The sequence below is a fragment of the Petaurus breviceps genome, unplaced genomic scaffold, assembly GCF_028583685.1.
Source record: "Petaurus breviceps papuanus isolate PSGF00001 unplaced genomic scaffold, PetGlider_PUasm1.0 138, whole genome shotgun sequence".
NCBI classification, from domain to species: domain Eukaryota; kingdom Metazoa; phylum Chordata; class Mammalia; order Diprotodontia; family Petauridae; genus Petaurus; species Petaurus breviceps.
In genome coordinates this window covers 11,494,230-11,514,397 of record NW_027185694.1, presented here as the reverse complement: position 1 = coordinate 11,514,397, position 20,168 = coordinate 11,494,230, and the positions used below count along the sequence as shown (strand labels likewise).

The window sequence follows — 20,168 nt, the reverse complement described above, 5'->3', positions numbered from 1 at the left end:
GGATCAGATGGTTCCATGTAATAAAAACTACAGATATCTAGTGCTGTTTGCTTGACTGGGTTTTGCTTTGTTTTGTTTCAGAAGAAATATAAAAGGATTTGATTGAAGGAAAAGCAAACATAACAATAGAAATAAATATGAATGAGATGAACTAGCCCATGAAACAAGAAGGTTGCAATGTACTAGCAAGTAAAACCCACCAATCTAATATAGGAGAGGTAGGAGATTGACATACTTACTTCAAGTATCTACAATGAGTCCAGAAGATGAAATGTAGAAAGTGGTGCAAGTATTTGACTGATGCTCAACATACGCAACTTGTCTTTAAAAGAGAACCAGACACATGCTCACATACTCCCACAATCAGCTTCACTATAGTTCCATTCTGAGTCCTTTTTCTCTTGCCATCCATGACCAATCACTGACCAGATCTATGAAATACCTAACACACCTCTCCCTTTGTCACTTGTAACACCTACCACAGTACTAGGCATATAGTTGGAACTAATTACTATTTGCTCATTGATTTTAGGTAGAGAATTGAATGAAAGAGAACATGAAGAGAAATTATTGGAGAAAGGCATGAAGAAAGGGACAAGAGGCACATTATAGGTAGAATCCACCTCCTAGGAGAAGTGGAAATACAGGAATCAGTCAACAGGATGTGAGCTAGAAAGAATACAAGGAGTAAAATGGTAATGGAAAGGATGGATTTTGAAGGAGTCTTTGAAAAACTAATTCAATTCTCTCAAATATGGCTGAAGCTCAGCAGAAAGTAAGAGTGTATGATATGAATGATAGGAAAACAAGGCAAAGAGGAACAATTTTAAGAGGTTTACTAAGAAAAGGATTAGATATTACAATATAATGGTTAGGGTTTTGAACTTGGAGTCAGAAACATGTGGGTTTAAATCCTGTCTCTCACACTTTTTAGCCATGTGTTCATGGACAATCACTGAACTTCAGGTTTTTTTTTAATCTGTAAAATGGGCATGATAATAATAATAGCTGTAGAAACTACTCATTATTGTGAGGTTTAAATAATATAATTTACATACAGCATTTTGCAAACTTTAAAGTGCTACAAAAATATTTTTTAAAAATGCAATGTTAGATGAGGATATAAGGCTTAATAAAAATAAGGACTTCTTGTTCAAAATGTTACCAGGAAGGATACTATGATCACTCACTAACCCCTTTGTGAATGTCTATCAGATGCGTTATTCTGGGAAGCCTGAGTGAAATGGATACTGTGTTGGTTGACTGATTGTTTGGATGGGGGAAGGGAGTACTGAAGTGAAGAAAAGGAAGTAGAAAGAGGAAATGTGGGGTGCCTTAGGCAATGTTCTTCATAATTTCACCTTTCTACACAATGCTTGTGAAGGAAGCTAGAATCAAGAGGCCTTCGAATATGTGGGTAGTTGCAGAGACATTTTCTAAGAAAAGTAAGAATAGAATTTTCAGGAGTTTTGCTCCCTCCTTCATCTTGTTCTCTATTTCTTTACCCACTGACCTTTGCTCAGTAGAAACCATCAGATTTGGAGATATTTTTCATCTTTTTTTCATATCTTTTTCATTGAATCCTAAGCAGGGGAAATCCCAAGAGATATGGAGAAATGCAGTATAGTTTAAAGTCATAAGACGCTAAATAATCCAAAAAATTGTAATGCTTACCAGTGTATTTTGGGTACAGAACATGACAAAAATTGGAAGTATCAGTAAGAATTAGAATAAATGTATGATCAAAAAAGATGATGGGCTAGTTATATAGTGAAAACAGGGAATAAGTGATAGGTAACCCATGTGTTGCTTTGGTCCAATTGTAATATTGGGAAAAATGCTCCCAGGATGTTGGGTAGTCCTCAGAGGCAGAACTTATGGGACAACATAGAGAGGAGTCACATAGAATAGGTGGGCATGAATTGGTGGTGAATTGCATAGATGGAAGGAGCACATACCTTGAGAAGATAACAGATCTACTTGAGTTTTTACTCTCTGGGATTCTTGAGCTCTCCAAGTACACAGTTCCATGTGGTTCAAAAATCCCTCAAAAGTTTATTTCCATATCATAACAAGAAAATATGATATTTGGAGAGAGCATAGGATAATCTTGGGAAAATGTTTTTATGTTAATTCAGATGGAAAAATAAAACAATATTTTATATATCTATATGTGTATGTATGTTTACAAGCAAAATAATTTGCATGGAAATTCAAAAGTATTACAATTCAAGAGTTGTCAAATACAAGTCACAAAATCATTTTTAAAAAGGAGGCAGGCAACATCTATTTATAGTCACATTTCTCATTCAAGATGCTTTGGAATTTCAACTTTTCCAGCAAGTCAGTTCGGTTATGGTACATGAACAAATGCCATACTAAGCTATGATTATTTTTAAAAAGTAAGCCTGCTAAAATATGATGGCAAATTGATAATTCTGTTGAAGAAAATGAACACTTACTGATAGCATTTAAGAATAAAAATTAGTTGATTTTCAGGGTTTTCCCCCCCTCTTTGTGAACAATAGCAGTTATAAATGATGGATGCACGATAAGGAATAAAACATTTGGTTCACATATAACTTAAAATGGGATAATGTTGCTAAAAATTTGTTAAGAAAACATGAAAAGCATCTGACACTCAGCAGAGACAGTTACAACGAGAAAACAACTTTCTTGAGGAGACAGTGGCATGAAAGCAGCGGTGATATTGCATGGGCATATTTCTGTGCCTACGTTGATTTGCACACTTATTATTGATGTGTGTAAGAATGTTTTCTTGTCACACCACTTGGGGAATCCTTGCAGATTCTAGCACCAAAGTATAAATCAGATTTTGTCTTTTATCTGAGTTCTTTCTATGTTTTTAGTACTGAGTGTACTGAGGTATGTTTTCTTTGGTTACTTTAGTTATAAATGTGCAATTAAAAACACAATATATACAACATTAAGAATCAAATTTCAGTGTCCACTTTTTAGGTAATAAAATTGTAGATTTCTTCAGTAGGGTAGATGGCCATCATTTTCTTACATCAGTCATAAAGCTGTTTTCAATACATAAAACAATGAGCTTATTAGCACAACTATAGGTTTTTTGATCCAAGATTTTTCCTGTGCTGAGTGGTGATGCGTTTCCTGTTACAGCTATATCTGCCGTTCTCCATGCTTCACAGTAGTTGTTTACCAGTCGAATTCCATTTGTGTTGGAGCCATGCCATATTACCTTCTGAGGCCTACAGGAGAATTTTGTACAGTTATTTCTAGAAATGGTGCTTTATCAGTGAAATGACATCTTGAAGGCAAAGGCAAAGCTATATTAAATTCTTACTATCCATATGTATGTATGTATATGTATACTCCATACATGTACATGTATAATGGATTTCTATGAGGATTAGCAATTTCCAAAAGATTAGAATTTCATCAAATACACAGAACTAAAACCATGTTGAATATACTACATTTTGTTAATCCAAATATAGGTTTCCCAAGAAGAAAGGCTGTCCTTCCTCGCTTAAATGAAGGGAAAATAGTTTTATATGAAAAAATAAAATCATTATGTAAAAATATTTCAAGTGAAACATTTTAAAACATTTTTATCAATTCATTTTTAGGTGTTTCAGTCATTTTTAACATCACGGTGCTCTCTGTTTTTGTCACTGTAATTGTTATTTTCACCTGTGGTAGTAAGATTATAGACCCACTTGAGTAAAATTTATGAATGAAATGTAATCTACATTAGGACCAACATGGCAATTTTTTTGTCTTTTAATCAAGTCACTTTGAGATCTTGTAGTGTTTAGTGCAGTGTAGAGAAAGGAGATTTAATTTAGTAGCTGAGGATTTGTGTTCAAATACTGGTTCTGCTATTCTCCATCCCAAGTAAGCCATTGAATCTCTTTGGGACTCAGTTTCCTCATCTGTAAAATGAGGAAGACCTTCAACCCAATGGTTCAAAATCTATGATGGTCTTTATCAGCATCACTTGTCCTTGTATCAGACAAACTCCAAAGTGCTAACTGATGGAGCTGTCCAATTGATTGAATGCCAGATAAAATAGGATTTAAGGTATTTGTTAGGGCTTCTCAGTATAAAAAGCACTTACCATGATGGGTCTGTCATAACATTCCGGCCATCAAAGGAATATATTGGAATGTGGTTATTGAATTGACCTCCATGGCCAGAAAAAATAGACTCCCAATTATTGAAAAGTACTTCTCCCTGCAGAAATCAAAAGCAATATTTTAACATTTGGAGCTTAACTTTGAGTTGTAATAGCATGGTATAAGCATTGAATAAATTTTCAGAAGCTCTCAAGGTACTCTGAGTATTACAGTGCAGAAGTAAACTATGATCTGTTTCTAATAAGATTTTGAGTTATTTAGATTTGAAGGATGCCAGAGGGTCCTGTTTGTCTAAAGCTGTTTCTTTCGCCAACCTGTCTTGATGTGGCTTCTAGTGCTCCCTGGAAGGCTTATCTCTCTTGCTCTGATATAGTCTGGAGTAATTCTGCAATCTTCTCCCCCCTCAGCTCTGCCTACTGGTTTTCCTGGCTTCCTTCAAGATTCAGCTCAAATTCTATCTTCTGCAAGGGGTCTTCCCATCCCCTCTCCCATCCTCATTGTTTTCCCTCTGAGATTACCTTTGTCTACTCTGAATAGCTCTCCTAGGTATACTGTATGCTGTAACCCTCATTAGAATGTAGCCTCTTTGAGAGCAGGGGCTGGGTATTTGCCTTTTCTAGTATCTCCAACTGCTTAATTGGCACATAGTAAGTGTTTAATAGATGTTTGCTGAATGACTAAAAATACACATCTTGCTGAGTCACTGACTGTTCACACACAGTATATTTTCAGGCAAGAGAATAAAGAATTCTTCTACCCATCCACTTCCTCCCTATTTGTCCTAATTTCCTGTACTTTGCTTCTCCATCTGAACATGATGGGTTTTGAACTCCTTTCCTATAGTACTTAATAATAACAACCCACACATACATTCTTTTTTTTGAGGGGAGAAGGCAAGGCAATTGGGGTTAAGTGACTAGCCTAGTAAAAATCAAGTGTCTTGAGTCTGAATTTGAACTCAGGTCCTCCTGACTCCAGTGCTTTATTCACTTTGCCACCTAGCTTCCTCGATACATATAGACTTTTAAAGTTGACAATGAATTTTCCTTACAACAGCTTCTCAAAGTGAATAGCTTGTGTACTTATCCTCAATTTATAGATAAAGAATTAAAGACTCATAGAGGTTGAAGGACATGCCCAATGTCACATGACTAATAAATATTATAGCTGAGGCTTGAACTTGAGCCACCCAATTCCAAGTTTATTATTCTTCCCATTATTCCATATTCTCTCACCATCCAGGACTCCTGATTATTCAGATACTTGAGATCAATATGATACCATGGTACTCACAGTCCTAAACTCTCTTAACCTGTCCCATCTTGCCCTGGACCTGCTATGATAATTTTCTTTCATTTCTACTTGAAATCCCCCAAACTGCTATCATTCCTTTAGGTTGGTTTTCTTCTGAAGCTCACTATTAAAATGAACTTAGGTTACTAGAGATAAGAGTGAGGGGGAAGGACTCTGAGAATCAACTCTGATTTCCAACTACTAATGGGATGCATTTTAGTATGGGTTATTTTTTTTTATCACATTAGCATTATTTTGGTAGGCACAAAGATGACATGGGATGGGAGAACCTTCCAAAGCAATTACTTTGCAATAAGTGGCATGGACTTATGAACCAAAGGTATGGACTTGGTGCATGGACTTGTAGGCAATAGATGATTAATGCTAAAGTCAAACTTTGTCCTTTTTGTTGTTTTGCTTAGGATAGGAAGGAAGGAAAGAAGGAAAGGAGGGAGGAAGGAAGGAGACATTTTTGAAGCACTTGATATGTGCTAGGCACTCTGCAAAATACAATTTCTACCTCATTTGATCCTCACAGTCCTGTGAGTGATGCTATTACTATCTCCATTTTACAGTTGAGGAAATTAAGATAGGCAGAGGTTAAGTGATTTGTCCAGAGTCATACAGCTAGTATGTTTATGAGGCCAGATTGCGCCACTGAATCAACTAAATACCTCTTGGGCCTGGCCCTTTGAACAGAATTCAAGAGTGACCTTGGAAAGGGAATTTCAGGTCACTATTCTTTGCATAACTCCTAGGTGGGGGTTGTCTTATTAGGAGTTAAATAACCTATATGTTTTTATGCTACCAAATGCAAGAAAAATGTATTAATTGTGCAAATCTGCTGCTTAAACTGGAACTTATTGGCCTCCTTGGTCCTACACAAAAGGACTAATAGTTTAAGTAGAAGATTTTGTTGTAAATTAATCCTTTTAAAAATATTTTTTGTTCATTTGAGTTTAAAGTTGATTATTGTTCTGGTTAAATGACTGAAAAAATAAAACTAGAAATTAAAAACAAAACTGTCTGAGGGGCCACGAATGTCTTTTTGGTGAGAGAATGACTTCTTCTACCTTTATGTAACCCAATTTAGTAAAATTTTATCCCTACACTAATTGAACCCAGAAAATGGAATACAGAATGGATGGGAAGAACTTCTTGGGAAAAAAACCCCAACAACCTTGAACTACTGTTGGTAAGATCACAGATTTAGAGCAAGAAGGGACCTCAGAGATTTTTTAATCCAAACCCTCTATTTTTAATACAACCCAGGGCTCAATTTCATTTGCATTAGACTCTTTTAATTGATGGAGGATTCTCTACTCTCCAGGTCTGTGTGAAAGTTGCCTCTAAGGTGACATCTTCAGGATTCTTTCTCTTCTTTTAGAGAATTTGGAATCTTTTGTGTCCTCTCTCAAAGTCAGAAACTTTATGATTTCTCCTTCCTCAAGCTCTTGCCAACTCTGCCCCTCTCAGCATCGAAGTCATCATTCTTTACCAATGAGGAGAGTCTTAGGCAAACAGGCTTGAAGACTGAATTATAAACAGATGAGGAAACTGAGTCTGAAATAAGTTAAATGACTTGTCCAATATCATGTAGCTAATGAGTTTGAGAAGGATTTGAACTCAGGCTTTGTGATTCCATGCCAAGGGCTCTGCCTGTTTCTTGGTTTCTTTGGGAGGCTCTTGAAAAAAATGCCTTTTCTCTGGTATTTTTCTTGTGAAACATCTCCACACACCTGGGCTGTAGCACCCAGGTCACAAGGCTAGGGCTAGTCCTCAGAAAAACTCAAGGGGATGGAGGTGTTGCATTTGTTTCTTTTTTTACTTTGGTGTGTTATCCCCAAAGGGAGTCAGAGTGTCTGTGATCATGCCTGGGGTGTGAATTTACCCCTTCAACGATTTTTTTAACAGTTACTTTGCACTGCTCAAAGAGTTCTGAATTTCCACTCACTCTCCTACTGAGGTTTAAGGGGCCAGAAAGAGGACTGGTCAGTCTCTTCAGATGAGGTCAAAAGGAACAATGACAAAGACCATCTCTAAATTTATATAAATTCTATCATCTTAAACACTATAGCTTACTTTGACCCATTTTACTCTTTCTATTTATTCCTTTGTCCTGAGTTGAATTAAAGGAAGGAGGACTGGATGAAATACCAGCCAAACTGGACTTTCAGCTATTCTCTGACTGTGTCCTTCATCATTCCATCTCTGTCTGTACATGTTGTCCAAACTCCATGCCTACATTACATCCTGTCTCGTATCAAATCCTTCTTCTTTAAAAGGCTTACTCAGGTGCCACCTCCTCTACCAAATCTCTCCCGATTCCCTTGAAGAAAAGATTTCTCCCTTTTTGCATTTTCTTATAGCACCCTGCCTAGATAGCATTGCTATGCACTTATATCACATTCTACCTCATACCATACTTGTGTATGTGTCATATTCTTTCCCTCTCCACCTTCTAATAGATTCTAAGCTCCTTGAGGACAGGGACTATAATTTTTTTTTCTATCTTCATATTTGTAGCACCTGGCACAAAGAAGGTGCTTGGTAAATGTTGAATTGAATTGTCCAATTAAATTTGGAATTTTAGGTACAGGGTGAGTGGCGAGGGGGTAGCACAAGAGAGAAAAAAGAAGAAACTCTCTAAGAGAGCAGCTTTAGGGTTTAGTGGTAAAGATTTCATAGAAACAACAGGCAAAAAAAAAGTTCACTCTTACCTTAAGGTTAACTATTGGCAGGCTGTAGCTGTCTGCTTTTCTCACAATTGTGGATAGATCTTGTAAATGGGATGATAAGAAAGCTCTGTAAGTGGACAATAAACCGGCGGCCTGGGCCTGCTGGAAGCACTGGAAATCGGCTCTAATGTCCCCAGAAAATGGTATGTTCAAAGCAACTAGGCGGAGCTGAAAAGCCAAAAAGAAATTTGAGCTTAGAATATCCACAGCTGGGCTCTGGTACTGACAGCCATGTTTTTTATTCCTTTAAAAATGCAGGCCAACTCTTTGCTCTTGTGAGCTCTTGTGAGACCAGGAACTGCCTGTATGGGCTGTGGAAACATCAAAGCTAGCTTTCCTTTCCGAATCCTCCCTCTTCACAGCATTTCAATTCTGACTTACAATATTGTCATTATTTCATTCCAGGCTTTTCATGGCCAAGACTGGCATTTGCATACAGCCAGGGGTGATGCTATTGAATTGATTTCATTTATGTTTTAGCAGAGTTATAAAAGGAGAGCCATGCTGAATTGCTCATTACATTTGTTCTATTGTTGGAAAGGGAATGGAGTTATTTCAAGATGGCAGTGGGGAAAAAAGCTATGTCATGAATATACCAAGCTGATAGTTTTTAAACACACATACTTACTGCAGGTTTCTCATAATTGGCATTTGAAGCTGGAATTGGTAGAGGTAGAGGTTGGTGAACCTGTCATTTAAAAGAAGTAAATGCTTTTGTATCATTATTTTGTCTTCAATGTTTTTTAAAATTTTAGTGATTCTAAAAACAATTTTATACCAATTATTTCGCCTTTATTCTGCTTCCCCATTCTCATTAAGTGAACAGAGAATGCTTGACTACATTTGATAGGTTACTCCACATTCCATATTATCAATAGGAATAGTTACATGATTTGCAGGTGGGAGTTGAGATTTGAACCCATATTTGAAGTCTAGAATTCATATGTTTCCTGTAATGGCCACACTGCCTCTACTGTCTTTATTTTTGTACTCCTAGTGCTGAAAAATAGTATGCATTGGAATCCAGTGGCAAGACATAGGTCAGGATAGCTGGTAATGGTTCTGGATGCAGTGGGAGACCTTGACCTTTTAAAGCTAAGGCCTTTCCCAGGTCTCAGTTTGTCTGAGGCAATACCCATTCAGTGATTAAGGCCAGGTAAGAATTGAGGAAAGTCTTGCCGTTGGACTCTGATGACTCTGGAGGAGACAATGAAGCTGATGGCTTTGCACAGCTCTGCTTCACTTAAATCCAATTCATTTTTGAGTCCTCCTGATATCAGTGGCCCTCTTTGAGAATGAAGAATGAACAGCAACAAATAAGTATGCAGATAACAAATGTGTGTTTAACTAAATCAAACAATGCTTCATCTATTCTAGTTTGTCTTCTCCAGATTTACTCTGGTTTGTCAATGACTCCTTTAAAATGTAGTATCCAGAACCGCACGTAGCAGACCTGAGTTGATAAATACTTAAGTAAATGAATGAGTGGCCAAACAATGTATATGTTACTCTGGGACTTGGAAATTAATATTAAACAATAATAACAGGGCAGGGGTGGTTGTAGAAATTTAAGATAATATAATGTTGGATACCTAGTATGTACTCAATAAACACTGGATGAACAGATTTATAACCATCTCAAACCCATGTCCAAACAGAACTCACTCACTGGCTTTTCCTCAAACACCTTCTCTCTGCTTCTTAATTTCCTCATTACTATTGTGGAAATATAAAGAAAGGCAGAAACCATGGCATACACCCTCGAGAAACTTGTAATCTAAGAAGGTACCAACATCCTTCCAGTCAACCGGGCTCAAAAACTTGGTGCCATCTCCAACCCCTGACTCACACTCCCTCCACACATCCAATCCGTTGTGAAATCTTGTCATTTCTACCTTTAAAGCATCTCCCACATAGGTAGGTCTTCTACTCCTACAAATACCACCCTGGTACAGGTCTTCACCAACTCTCATAAGGACTGTTGTAACAGCCTTCTGAATGGTAAACTCCCTCAAGTTTCTTCCCTTTCCATTCTTATCCTCTACTCAGCTGCCAAAGTGATTTTTTCTAAAACAGAGGTTGGACATCTTTCCCTACTCAGTAAACTCCAATGATTCCCTGTTATTCCTAGGATCAAATAAAAAATGTTGTTCAGCACAAGCTGGTGCCTTCCTCTCTTTCATCTTACACCTTTCTACATAGTCTACAATACAGCTATTTTGGCTACTCCCTGCTCCTCACACACAATTGCATATCTTGACTCCATTCCTTTGTATTAGCTGTTCTACATGCCTGGAATGCTATCCCTTCTCACTTCCCATCTCTTAACTTCTCTGGTTTCCCTTGCAAGTTAGCTCAAATAGCACCTTCTTAAGAAAGCTTTTCCTGGTGCCTTCTGTACCTGCTCCTCTTCCTCCCCTCAACCTTCTTCCCTCCGAGATTATCTTCTAGTTTTACTTTATATATCTTATATGTACGTAGTCATCTGAATATTGTCTCCCTTATTAGATTATAAACCCCTTGAGGGCACAAATATCTTTTCCCCCTTTTTTGTATCTTAACTATTAACATAATATCTGGTACTTATTAAGTGCTTAGTAAATTCTTTACCGACTATCAATGAAGAGATGATGTATATAACTCATTTAGTAAACCAAAGCACTACATAAGTATGAGTTATCATGGCAATGAAGAGGAATATAAAGCTCCCCCTGTTTGGAGGGCGTGTAGTGAACTCTGATGAGGCTATGAGAAGCAGCATTGGTGTGGAGGTTAAAGGGCCCGTCCTAACGTCAAAAGGACTTGGATTCAAGCCCTGACTCTGATATTTATTTACTGTGTAACCATGGCAAGTAACTTCATTTTTCAGAGCTCCAAATAGTACTGTAAGTTACAGACAAGTTGCTGTTTTACATTGGTACAGTGAGGTTTCTGTGCCAGAAGCTCTCTACACCAATGAAATGACAAATACAGATACTTCCCCTCCCCAAAACAAATAAGCAAGTAACTAGTTATAGTGGAAAGAACATTCAATTTGGAGTCAGGAATTGTTTTTCAGTCATGTCTGACACTTCTGGACTCCATTTAGGGTCTTCCTGGCAAAGATACTAGAGTAGTTTGCCATTTCCTTCACCAACTCATCTTATAGATGAGGAAATTGAGAAACAGGGTTAGGTGACTTGCTCAGGATCACACATCCAGTAAGTGTCTGAGGCCATATTGGAACTCAAGAAGATGAGTCTTCCTGCTTCCAAGCTCAGCTCTCTATCTACTGCACCACCTAGCTTGGACTCTGTTCCCTATTGCTGTATCCCATATTCTCTATGACTTTGGGCAAGTAATTTTTATTTTTTAAGTATCAATTCCCTCATCTGTAAAATGAAGGGATTGGATTGGATGATCTCTTCTTTAAAGTTCTAGTTCTAGGTTATTTAAGAGACATTCAACTGTTCATGGCACATCTAATTCAATTATTTTCAGCTATATTCACATCCACACTCTGCATAATCAAATAAGCCATAAAGTAAGCCACATAACTGGAAAGACTACAATATGGTGACTATATCCTTATCTACAATTATGCCTATATTATCACTAATTATTTATACTTACATTGCTGGAAAATGCAGGAGGTGGTAGGCTATCAGCAGGAATGGGAATAAGCTCTCCAAGCTGAAAGACAAAATGATGAAGAAAATAATTAAGTACAAAATGAAAACTATACATATGCATGCACATAGATGACAGGGATAGAGAACTATGATTTCAGGTGAGGAAATCTTTCTAACAAGTCAAATTGGCCCCTTCTCTTCAATGGACAGCCTTGGTGCATTGCCTAGGGTACTAAAATATTAAATCATTTGTGTCACATAGCTATTAGGTGTCAGAGGCAGGATGTGAACTCAAATTCTCTTTACTTCACAGCTAGCACTCTATGCAGAAGACTATGCTACCTTTCAATTAAAAAGGTTATAAATAAAATTCATAGGACCAATGTTTTCCTTTTAGATGATAGGTAATGTAACTGTTTCATTGAAAAGGAAAAGGGAAAGTGTAAAAATAATTACCTGCAATTTTTTCCATCCATTTCTTACACGTATAAAAAATTCTGCACTTTCAGTTAAATAGATTAGTGTGCCTTCTATCACCAAATGAGCATTTTGCATCATACTTTCAATATTTCCAAATGTTGTTACCTGTAAGACATTAAAAGAAAACATGTTAATCAGTCACAACCAAATTCTTCTATAAAATTTGAGATTATATGTGAATGATTGAATAAATGAAACAAGTATTTATTCAGCAATTGCTATGTTGGAGTTCATATTATAATGTGGAAGGTTTCAGTTGTAAGGTAGTTGCAAAGCTCCTATGGTCCTTTGGGTGAAGCAGCAAAGGAGGGGTTAGTGCCTTTTCCTTAATGTCATTTCCAATGGTAAAATCTCATCAATTTCTGATATTATATATAAAAGCATTGGACTTCAGTAGTATGTTTTTATTTCTACTCCAGTGATATTGAGGTGCTATATAATTATTAAGCTCTATGAACAGTGTTACTACTGAACATTTTTAAACACATTAAAGTTGAAATTAGTGAGAATAGTAGAATTATCAGGGGAATGCAACAGAAGAAAAAACACAAAGAAATATGAAAAGGAAAATATATTTAGGGATATGAGCCTAAAAAAGGCTTATAATAGGGAAAAGAGCAGAGGTATTTAAATACTAATTCTCAAAGTCCTAGAAACTGTTGCTGTCCTGGAGGAAACAGTTTAAAGTCAGTTATTAGGCTTCCCAGGCCTCTTATCTAGTTATCTGCCATTCAGTATTTTTCTGGCCTAAGGCCTGCAATGGGAGGTAAAGGATAAAAGAACCTTAGATAAGAAAAGACCTTAGTGGGAATTCTGTTACCTATTATGGGATCTCTTTCCTGAGTCACCCCTCTCTCCTAAAATAATTTGTATCAATTTATCTCTACATGTGTTTATGTTAACTAACCACCCTATTGCCCCCACTCTGTAAGTTCTTAGAGAGAAGGGACTAGTTTTTTTGGGGGGTGGGGTGGGGTGAGGAGGTAGCTTCATGTGATTAGCAGCAGAAGAATACTTTGTGCATAGCAGGTGATTAGTAAATGCTGAGCTGAAGTGAATTTTTGGAAATGACCTTGAAGTTTTTAAATTCATCTCTACTGATAATTATTTAAGTGAATGATTTAACCTCCCTTTCTATTTACTCATATGCCAAATGGTGACAGAATTGCCTACTTTTCCTACTTCATAAGGCTATTTATTATATGGATCAAAGGAGATATTATAGCACTATAAAAATATAAGGTATGATGATGATCATGATGAGGGGGAAGTTTCATAGAAACAGGTTTGGGTGGGAGAGCAAACAAGTTTGGCAGATTGAGTGGAAGATGACAACAAGAAAACCCTGGAAAGGTGGGGCTGGGGCATGAAGAGTATTGTGGATAGTTGGAAGATATTGACCTATAGATCTCCCTTACTCCTTCTGTCCTAAAAACAAAGAAGACAAACACTATCTTTGGCTAAATTAAGAGAAATATAATGTCTCCATCACATTGGGCCTTGTATTGGGCAGATACTACTTCTGGGTTACTGTTTCCACTCTAAGATACTAAATTATAAGCAGGATTTTGACACGCTGGACTAGATCCAGAGAAGGAGGATCAGTGTGGTAAAATATAAAGAATGCATTCTATATAAGATATAGCTTAAGGAAGTAAGGACAGGCTGGAGAAGAAAAGATATAGGGGGATGATGAATGCTGTTTTTATGGGCAGGAGCTTGATCCTTTTTTGCTACAGAGAATAATAGAATTAGGACCAACAAGTGGAAGTTACATTGAAACAAATTTCAGTTCAATATAAGGAAAAAATTTCCAACAATTACAAAGTGTCCAACAAGGGCACTACTTGCCTTTCAAAACTAGTGACAAACCTGTTATTGGAAGAGTTTAAGCAGAGGGATGTTATCAACGGGGCTGTGCATCTGGTACAAGGTTAGCTTGTATGGATAAGGACATCTCCAACTTTGCCATTTCATGATTCTAAAATCATAAAATTTATGCTGCTCCCATTTTTCCAGTCAATGTTTTTCCTTCCCTGTCTCTTGGTTGATTTGGTTGCCACGCCCTTTTTCTTCCTCTATTTCTTCAGGCTGTGACGTTTCAATGAGATTCAAGTATACTTTTCCACATTATTTTACATATTGGCTGAAGTTTTGTGTTTCCTATTCTAAATTTAGAAAAGTCATACATTGAAGCTTTTTAATTTTTCTCCAAATGTATTTGTTGTTCCCTCCAAAATATCTGTAAGCAAATTAAGCTGTAAAGTCCCTATCAAATTTTTACTGGGGAACAGTGATTTTTCATTGAAAAAATTTGTTTACCCCTAATTTATACAGAAAGTATAGGACAGATGTATTTAACTTAGAGACCAGGTTTCAGATTATAGAATCATAGTTTTGGAGCTGAAAGGGAGCTCAGAATTCATTTTATCCAATGCTCTCATCTTATTGATGAGGAAAATGAGGCCTATAAAGGAGAAATGATTATGCTCCAGTTAACACAGGTAGCAAGTTAGCAGAACTGGCATTTAAATCCCAGGTCTCTGATTCCAAATGCTGGGTTTTTTTTTTCCATGCTGTCTCCCAAAACTTAAGCTCATAGAATAGCAGTGATTCAAAAGTTTTTTTTAAAAAAGCCATCATCTCTGGCAGCAAAGAAAGCATGCCTGAGCAGCAAGGCAACTTGAAACTAGCCAAGAAGAGCCAAAGACCTGATGAATCCATCTGACACTTTGTTTGTTGACCTCAAGGAAGGATGCATCACTGCAGTGATGACTGTGAAATCAAGCCTCCGACTCCCTAAACCCCCAAACCAAACCAAAACATCAAGAGAAAACTGACTGCCCCCCCAGAAAATATAGGAGAAGGAACCAAAGAAATCTTTAAAAGGAGCTAGAAAAGTCAAGCAAGAAGAAAAATAGGAAATCAGAGAGGAAATTGTGCGCCAAATACCAGAAGCCCCACACAGCAGAAGCCTGGGCAAAGATTAGAAATGGGAATTGAGGCAGCAGGCATTCTGACAGCAGAGGAGAGAGGAAGCTGTGAGATAGAATTTAAGAAAAAATAAAAAGCTAGAACAGCTCGGTGTATATGTATGGGCAACTACCTGAATGCACCTAAGAAATTTCTAAGGATATTACTATGTCACACTAAAGAACAGCTCTGTAGCATCTGGGCAGTAGAGGCTTTTAGTGAAGGGCTCTCAAATCTTATTCAGTGCAATAGTTTCAGAGAACATCATTCCATTCTGGTGGTACCTGGTTGAAGTCATGCCAAACAGACTAGTACAATGATTTTCAAGGGTTCAAGGACATTCACTGAAATGCAGAAATAGACTAGACCAAAAAGATTATATTCCTCTAGCTTGTCAAAATGTATGTATATAAAAAAATGACATAATGTATCTCCAAACAGAAGATCTGACTCATGTGTTAATTACTGAAAGTCATGTAATTCTAATCTAGTAAAAGGCAAAGGGTGGCAGATTAAGAAAGTTTTTTTTTTAACTTAAAAGAGAAAATGGAGATCTATACATGACTTCAAAAGGACAAGCATAAAAATGTTAATGAATCAGTACAATATTGCTTCATTTATACTATAGCATCATAGGATAGTAGGTTTAGAACTAAAATGGAATCTTGGAGAACATTGAGTCCAACCCTTCTCATTTTATGGATGAGGAAATTGAGGAGACTGAGACCATTTAAGTGACTTGCCCAGGGTCACATAGTATCTAAGGTAGAATTTGAATTTGGGTCTTACTGACTGCAAGCCCATCACTCTGGTGTTCCATTAAACCATCTGACTGACTCTTATGAGAATTCTTGGACAAATTCTCTACTGATTCTGCTGGGCAGGGAAGTGATTTAAATTAGAGTATCTAGACCAAATTTTATTTGCATTATTCTACCAAAAGATCTAAGGGCAACTCTATGGCCAGCCCCATCCAAATTAAGAAAGCAAAAGACAGCAATAAACAAATGCAGGACTGAGCCACATATATTTTTGGAAGGGTGATTGCCACTTCAAAGTGAGATGGTGCTGGAAAGCAACCAACCAGTCCTCAAACTTCAGGATAATGCTGTGGCTTCTAAAGGGAACTCATCTGTGAACAAAGTTTGTCTCTGAACGCTCTTGAAACTGGTCTCATCTGGTAATGTTTCTCCCATTAGAAGTGCTCCTCCTGAGTTTAATAAACCAAGTGAGAACAAATCAGCTGTTCTCTATGCAACAGATGTTCCTAAAGTGATTAGAAAGTTTCAATGTCCTAGAGCTTTTAAAGTTGCACATGTTTACTCTTGCTGTTACAATGCAAGCCAATGCATAGATGAACTAAGACTTCTCTCCTCCTCCCTCTCCTCCCCTCTACCTTACCTCCCTCTTCTCCTCCTCTTCCTCCTCCTCCTCCTCCTCTTCCTCCTCCTCCTCCTCCTCCTCCTCCTCCTCCTGCTGAGTTTTTTCATTTTGGAAGGCCTCTAGTTCATGATCATTTCAGGCTTATATGACCCCAAGGGCTTGCCAGAAGACACACTGGGAAGCCATTCCATTAAACTCATCTGTAGAAGGCTGGATTAGTGGTTGGTAATTAACAGCATGGAAGCTAGGGGGCGCAGTGGATAGACTGCAGGGCCTGGAGTCAGAAATACCCATCTTCTTGAGTTCAAATCTGGCCTCAGACACTTACTAGCTGAGTGTCCTTGGGCAAGTCACTCAACCTTGTTTGCCTCAGTTTTCTCATCTGTTAAATGAGCTGGAGAAGGAAATGGCAAACCACTCCAGTATCTTTGCCTAGAAAAGCCCAAATAGGGTCATGGAGAGTCAAACACAACTGAACAACAACAAATGAACAGTAGGAGGCAGTGTGGTAGAGTGAAAGATTGGCTCTGTTCTCGGAGTAGCTGGGTTCAAATCCTGCGTCTGATTTGGCCTGTGTGACTTTGGACAAGTAACTGAATTTCCCTGTCTCAGTTGCACCACAGAAACAATGAGTCATTAGACTCAATGACCTCTGAAGTGTCTTCCAAGCTCTAGAGTGATGGATGTATTTTTGCTGTCTTCCCATATCCCAGAGTTACTGAGCTCCCGGAGGGCACGGATCATTTTGCCTTTCTTTGTCTCCCTGGCACCTAGCAAGCCCTTAACCAGCAAGCTTGTTGACTGACTGACTAACTGAGTGTTTCTACTTGTGACCCAGAGTGTTATATGAAACATCATTACAGAAACCAGTTCTTTAGGAAACTGATTTATTACTCTGATACTATTCTAAAATTTTAATCTCGTTGTAGCATTTAAGATATAATTTTTGATGTTTGTGCCTGGAGTTATGTTAAAAATAGAGCATTAAAGAGAGCTCATGTAAATTGAGATCTGGTGGCATGCCTAGAGAAGTACCATAAAGAATAAATAGGTTTGGGGGCAGCTGGGTGGCACAATGAATAGAGCACTGGCCCTGGATTCAAGAGGACCTGAGTTCCAATCCGGCCTCAGACACTTAACACTTACTAGCCATGTGACCTTGGGCAAATCACTTAACCCCAACTGCCCTGCATTCCCTCCTGCAAAAAAAATAATATATAGGTTTGGAACTATGCTCTCTTTAAGAATCTTAGTACAAATTCTTGAAATATTCCTTCAGAATCCATCAGCAAAGTCAACACGAGGGGCATATTAAGGGTGGACGTGAGCTGATAAAAAGAGGCCTATGGTCAACAATGTTGGTGATTCAGAAATCATAATGTTTTGTATGTTGCCACTAAGCTGAAGGACATTGATAGCAACATCAAAGGAGAAGCTTTTCTACAGAGAGAGAAAAGATTGCTTGGGAAAGGCTGCTTCAGCCTGTGAGCCTGTCATAAAGGCAGAAGAGCCTTGAGAAGCAGTGTAGCACTTAGAACAAGAAACTAAGAGTCAGAAGACCCAGATTCACCTTGTGGCCTCATTTACTAGCTTTGTACCTTTGGACAAGTCACTCAGCCACAATGATCCTCACTCTCAATATCTGAGAAAGGGAAATGATATTACTATTCCTGTCTTCATAGAAACAAATGAAATACTCTACTCAAAATTGTGTGGTAATTGTTAAGATCTATTAAAATTATTATTCATTATGGATACAAGGCCAAAACCTTCTTTCTGTTATTAAGTTTAATGTAATTCTTTCCACAGGCTATTTCAGTATAGGCCTGTTTTAATTTTTTGTTTATACTGTGCTTAAGTGGAAATCCCAGCAATGTATTAATTGAAATAATATTTTACTACAACACAACAATTTATAAGCCTCATGGGTTTATAGCAACAGAGTGATACCATGGTGCGTGGTGCAGGGCAAAGAACACTAGCTTTAGAGTCAAAAGACCTGGGTTCAAATTCTGTCTCTGTCACATTACCTATGTTAACCTGGGCAAATCAATTCATCCCACTTTTCTTATCTTTAAGATGGGGGGGGGACTCAATGGCTTCTGACATCCATTTCAACTCTAAATCTATGACCTTATGATCTTCTTGAACCCTAGTTTCTCATTTGTAAAATGAGGGGGTTGGTTTATAAAAAGGATTTGTTCTGTGAAGTTCGGATTCAGTCAAAGGGCCACACTTGAGGACCCAGAGGGCCACATGTGGCCTTGAGGCCACAGGTTCCCCAGCCCTGGACTAGACAGACCACCTTTAAGCTCTAAATCTTTGATCTTTTTTGCTACCAGGATCCTGTGAATCTCTCTTTGTTTTAGAAGTCCATTCTCTTCTTTCTCTCTCTCCCAGGCACTTTTGGTCCACAATGTAAAGATGGCTAAGTTTAAGAATCACACCATCCATAACTAATCACAAAAATGAAATAGAAATGGCAGCAAGAAACCTATACCACAGAGTACAAGTCTCTGAAAAGGGTTGACCTCAGATTTCTGCGATACTTGCCCATTGCCAAGAAACACAAGAAGGGGCTGAAGAAGATGCAGGCCAACAACGCCAAAGCCATCAAGGTCCAAGCAGATGCCATAAAGTCCCTGAGCACCAAGGCCTCCAAGGCCCAATTCCTTAGGACCAAGATCTCCAAGACCAATGTCTGGCATGCCAGCCACAAGATGGTCACCAAGTGTCCAGGCTCTAGGATTGACATCAAACACCCTAGTATCACGAAGTCCAAATTTAAGGTTACAAGAACCATTGACCCCAAGGCTGCCAAGCCCACTGGCTCCAAAGTCATGAAGTCTGATTCCAAGGTCACAAGTCTGATCTTAAGGTCATGGAGCCCAGAGATTACTAACCCTATTGACCCCAAGCCTACTGAGTCCACCAACCTTAAGGGTAAAAACCCAAAGATGCTCTAGTTTCAAGTCTTCAAAATAGATGCTTCAGGACAGAACAACTTGTTTAAATCCTAAACCACCCTTTTTTTCTCAGGCAGGGTATGATTATTTACAATTTTTTTTAACAAATAAAGGCATATGGTGAGTCCTTAAAAAAAGAAGTCCATTATCTCTAGAAATCAATGAAATAGCCAGGAAATAAATCATGGTCATGGGAAGACAACTTTAGAACTCTGGAAACTTCTGGTCATTTTCTCATCAAGTGGAGGCATATTCTTGACATTCTTCACCAGAAATCATTCTCAATACAGATCCATTGATAAAAAGAAATAAAAAACAGTTTTTCTCTTTGATTGCATCAATGTTAACTGACCAGGTTTCTGGATCCTGGAAGTCCTGGCTGGCCTGGAGGGCCAGGTGGGCCTGGAAGTGCCACAGCTGAAATAAAACAGAAAGTTTATATTACATTTCTCTCTGTCTCTGTCTCTCTGTCTCTCTCTCTGTCTCTCTGTCTCTCTCTGTCTCTCTGTCTCTCTGTCTCTCTCTGTCTCTGTCTCTCTCTGTCTCTGTCTCTCTCTGTCTCTGTCTCTCTCTGTCTCTGTCTCTGTCTCTCTCTCTCTG

At 38.0% G+C, this 20,168-nt stretch overlaps 1 protein-coding gene across 2 annotated transcripts in view; it reads right to left on the bottom strand.

Moving 5' to 3' along the window:
* Positions 1-2,030: 2,030 nt before the first annotated feature.
* The window catches only part of COL15A1 (collagen type XV alpha 1 chain), a 197,300-nt gene continuing 179,162 nt past the window's right edge, over positions 2,031-20,168 (bottom strand). For both annotated transcript variants that reach the window (XM_069105698.1, XM_069105700.1), the window contains 7 exons: positions 19,921-19,985; positions 12,223-12,351; positions 11,768-11,827; positions 8,784-8,843; positions 8,138-8,323; positions 4,106-4,221; positions 2,031-3,233 (listed from right to left, as the gene is read on the bottom strand). In XM_069105698.1, coding sequence (XP_068961799.1) covers positions 3,020-3,233; positions 4,106-4,221; positions 8,138-8,323; positions 8,784-8,843; positions 11,768-11,827; positions 12,223-12,351; positions 19,921-19,985 — 830 coding nt within the window. In that variant the 3' untranslated portion in view covers positions 2,031-3,019. The remainder of the gene's footprint in view (positions 3,234-4,105; positions 4,222-8,137; positions 8,324-8,783; positions 8,844-11,767; positions 11,828-12,222; positions 12,352-19,920; positions 19,986-20,168) is intronic.